At 41.8% G+C, this 3,349-nt stretch overlaps 1 protein-coding gene across 1 annotated transcript; it reads left to right on the top strand.

Moving 5' to 3' along the window:
* The first annotated feature begins 337 nt into the window (after window positions 1-337).
* LOC143487056 (uncharacterized) lies at window positions 338-3,088 on the top strand. Its single transcript, XM_076986368.1, has 4 exons — window positions 338-1,346; window positions 1,521-2,509; window positions 2,655-2,718; window positions 2,949-3,088. Exons 1-2 carry the CDS (start codon window positions 1,245-1,247, stop codon window positions 2,493-2,495), a joined length of 1,077 nt encoding a protein of 358 aa, XP_076842483.1. The 5' UTR covers window positions 338-1,244; the 3' UTR covers window positions 2,496-2,509; window positions 2,655-2,718; window positions 2,949-3,088.
* The last annotated feature ends 261 nt before the right edge of the window (window positions 3,089-3,349 follow it).

Consider the following 3,349-nt stretch of genomic DNA (forward strand, 5'->3'; position numbering starts at 1 on the left):
GCAGGCAAAGAAAGACCATAGCAGATGGTTTTCAGGTGAGATTTAGCGTGATGACATCTTACCAAAACGTGATGCATTATACGGTTATTTATTCATAACAGTATAATTTTCCATAATTTATGTTTTTAGTGACATTTGTTTATGGGCATCATTAGTGTTTGCCTCATAGATGCTTAAAGTAAATGTTTCTTTCACCACAGCTTTTTGCAGTGCTGGAGTGAAAGAGGCAGTGATGGAGGATCTCAACACTCCTCCATGTGTCAAAAGTGATGGAGTCGTATCGACCTCTGGGACTAATGCAGCTGTTCTAACTGAAGAGTAAGTACTCACTCTCCACACATCACATACTCAATCTTTACATACATGTGCTGGAAGATTAAACTAGGTGACAATGTAACACTTTCTTTTCAGACTTTGGCAAGAGCTGAGGAATACACTGCCAAGCGATGTGAGTACGAATCTCTATCTCTCTGTCTTCCTCTCTGCCTGTGTGTCTGTCTGTCAGTATGTCTGTCTGCAAGATGAGCCTTTGGCCATGTCTGGTCAGACCTTCATAACAGTACATGTTCTTTGCATTGGCATTTTACTTCTTAAAGAAATAATCAGCTTAAGGTTAAAAAAAGTATTAATTAAAAATCATTAAGCTTTTGGATACTGATGAACGTTTTACACTTGGCTTTAACCTAACTAGATGAAAATGGAGGATTTGATTGCAGTGCTGCAAAAAATCTCAGCATGGGTCAAAGTAGCAGTGAAGGAGGTGGTTGCTCCAGGTTTTGAGTCAGGCCTGTTAGGGGTGAGGTCCTCAGGAGGAACCTGTATCTCCAGCAGCCCTCATGAGGTGGAGCATGGAGAGACACATGATTCTCCCTCTCAGATCAACTGCGGACCGACGAGCAGGCGTAGTCGTGCCCCTCGTCCTTTAATGTATGCTACCTTGTGCATGTAAGTTAATACTCAGTCTGAAGGTTGGTGGTGAGTATTCATTTGGAGTATTGATATGCTGAGTTATTTACTCAGTTAAACTCGGTCCACGGGCACTGAGTTTAACAGTTTTGGCTTAATTTCTAATGTCATCAAGCCTGTGATTCCTTTATGTATTTTATAGTTTATTGGGAAACTTTCCTACTTTCAGCAGGTATGATGAGTACTCAAGAAGCAGCACATCATCTTTTTCAAAGCCTCTCAGGGTCATCTTTGGCATCTCAGAGGACAGGATCTTCAGCCATATCTATGGAGAGGTCATGAGGGCCATTATGAATATGTTGCCACCTGAGATAAAGCATGTCGATATGAAAGAGACCAGCCGCGTCATGTCCGCTATTGTGGATGACTCCCTAAAGCAGGTGAAGGACTAAAATGTTTTAGTTCATTTATTCTATTATTTTTATTATTATTCATGTTTTCCTCCATAGTTGATGTGTTTATATATCTATTAGCAATATATGCAGTGTGAGACCAAGGCCAGTGATCAGTGACTACAATCTTGTTTACTACTCTTGCACATGTTGTTACTCTAGATTAACTCATGTCTTCTGGAGATTTATTGCAATACTGACCTCCATGAAGGTGTTACACTGCCTGTAAGCTACTTTGAGGACATCGCCCAAAATCTGATGCTTGCAGTTAAGACCAGGATGCTGGGATTTTTGGAATCCTGCACAATCACGAGTTGGTCAGCATCAGTACTGCTAAACTCCATCACCACCACAAAGAGCATTATTGAATGCCTATTGTCAGTGATTCCATTCTGTAAAGAGGAAATTGCTGGACAGCTAATTGGAAAGGATTTGTTTACATTTGTGAAGAAAAGGCTGGAGGTTTTGTGCATGAGGCAGATATTAACACCATCTGTCATGCATTTACAAGCCCTCAGTGACTTCATAATTTTAGACAGTTTTGAAGCAATTGGTGAAAAAGTTATCAGCAGTGGTGCCCTTGAGCAAAATGAGGAGTCTGAGTGTTCCTGGAAAGCACTGGACAGCATGCTCTCCATAGACTCCCTCAGGCAGTCCTCTCAGAAGCTCATCCCTATAGTGAGGAACTTGATGCTGGAAAGGATTGCGGCTCTGGACCAAGTAAAAGCACAAATGAGCTGCAAGGGGACTCGGTCAGTGTTGTCAGATACCTACCTTTCCAAGGAGGCACTCCAGTCAGGCATCGTGAGGAGCTTTGTGAACACAGCTACCGAAAAACTACTCCAACAAAGCCTTGGTCTGACGTCCTGCACCAAGCCTGACACTATATTTGGGCGCTACTGTTATGAAAGCATATCTGTGACGGAGGCTGACTTAGAAGTGGAGCAGTCACGACAGCGATGCTGCTCTGAGCTGTCAGCTGTGATTGCCCACACTGTGATCAGTGACCTCGCTGGCATCACCACCTCTCAGTCAGAACAGGACCGTACAGGCTCTGTACAGGCTCTGCTGCCCAGACGGTGGACGTGGGGCTGGAGAAGAAATCTTCTCGGTGGTTCAGGTGTCCAAGATTTCTGAAGCTGAGATTCAAGGTATCTGTTTTTAAAGTGTATTTATTCCCAGTCACACCATTAGCTTTAGACTCTGCTCTTCTGAATGATTTTCAACCATACATTTATGCTACCGTCAGAATCATATTTTGAATGATTTTTATCAAATTGTCTTCTCTTTTTAAAGAAACAGACAAACAAAGTGCGTGTTCACATGGAGGACCAGGTGGTGGACAAACATATTCCAGATGGTACGTGTTTTAGTATTTCTTTGGTGAAGTTTAATTCATGAGAGTATTATGCATAAAGAAGTGAGGGGTCCGTGGTATAGTAGTCTTCCATGGTTTAGTTGTCTTTCATGCTGCACAACTAATAGGGCATGAACAACAATAATGACAACAGCATGGAAGACTACACACAGCATCCCTCTCACACCGTCTATTTGCTTTGACCATTTCTTTGGCACATCTTTCCTCTTTAGCACCATCCACCTCTGACAAGACCATCCCTAAGCTCAGGAGAAAGTCGATGCGTACCAGACTGGCAACGGCTTTCTCCAAGATCTGCAGAAAATGAGGGAAAACACCTACTTATGTGATATTGCTGGAAGTAGAAAATGTGTTATTCAATTAAAATGGAAAAAAAAGAAAAACAGACTGCTTGATTGTGACACCTGCATGGCTACACATGACATTAAAGAGTTAGACTTCTTATTATGGTACAATTCCCATTTTTATTGTACACAAACTTAAAAGTGAACCCTTTGATAAGCTTCTACAAAACAAGACTCTCAGTAGAAGGCAATATGCATGACTATTGTTGGCAGATTGGACGGATGATTTCAAGCCCAACAATTGTTAAAATGTCTAAATTCAGTAATAA

Source organism: Brachyhypopomus gauderio, unplaced genomic scaffold (genome assembly GCF_052324685.1).
Source record: "Brachyhypopomus gauderio isolate BG-103 unplaced genomic scaffold, BGAUD_0.2 sc46, whole genome shotgun sequence".
In the NCBI taxonomy this organism is placed as follows: Eukaryota; Metazoa; Chordata; class Actinopteri; order Gymnotiformes; family Hypopomidae; genus Brachyhypopomus; species Brachyhypopomus gauderio.

Coding starts and splice junctions, on each gene's coding strand:
- LOC143487056 (XM_076986368.1), top strand. CDS start 1,245: ATGAGGGCCATTATGAATATGTTGCCACCTGAGATAAAGCATGTCGAT. Junction 1,347..1,520: donor TGGATGACTCCCTAAAGCAG/GTGAAGGACTAA, acceptor TTGTTACTCTAG/ATTAACTCATGTCTTCTGGA.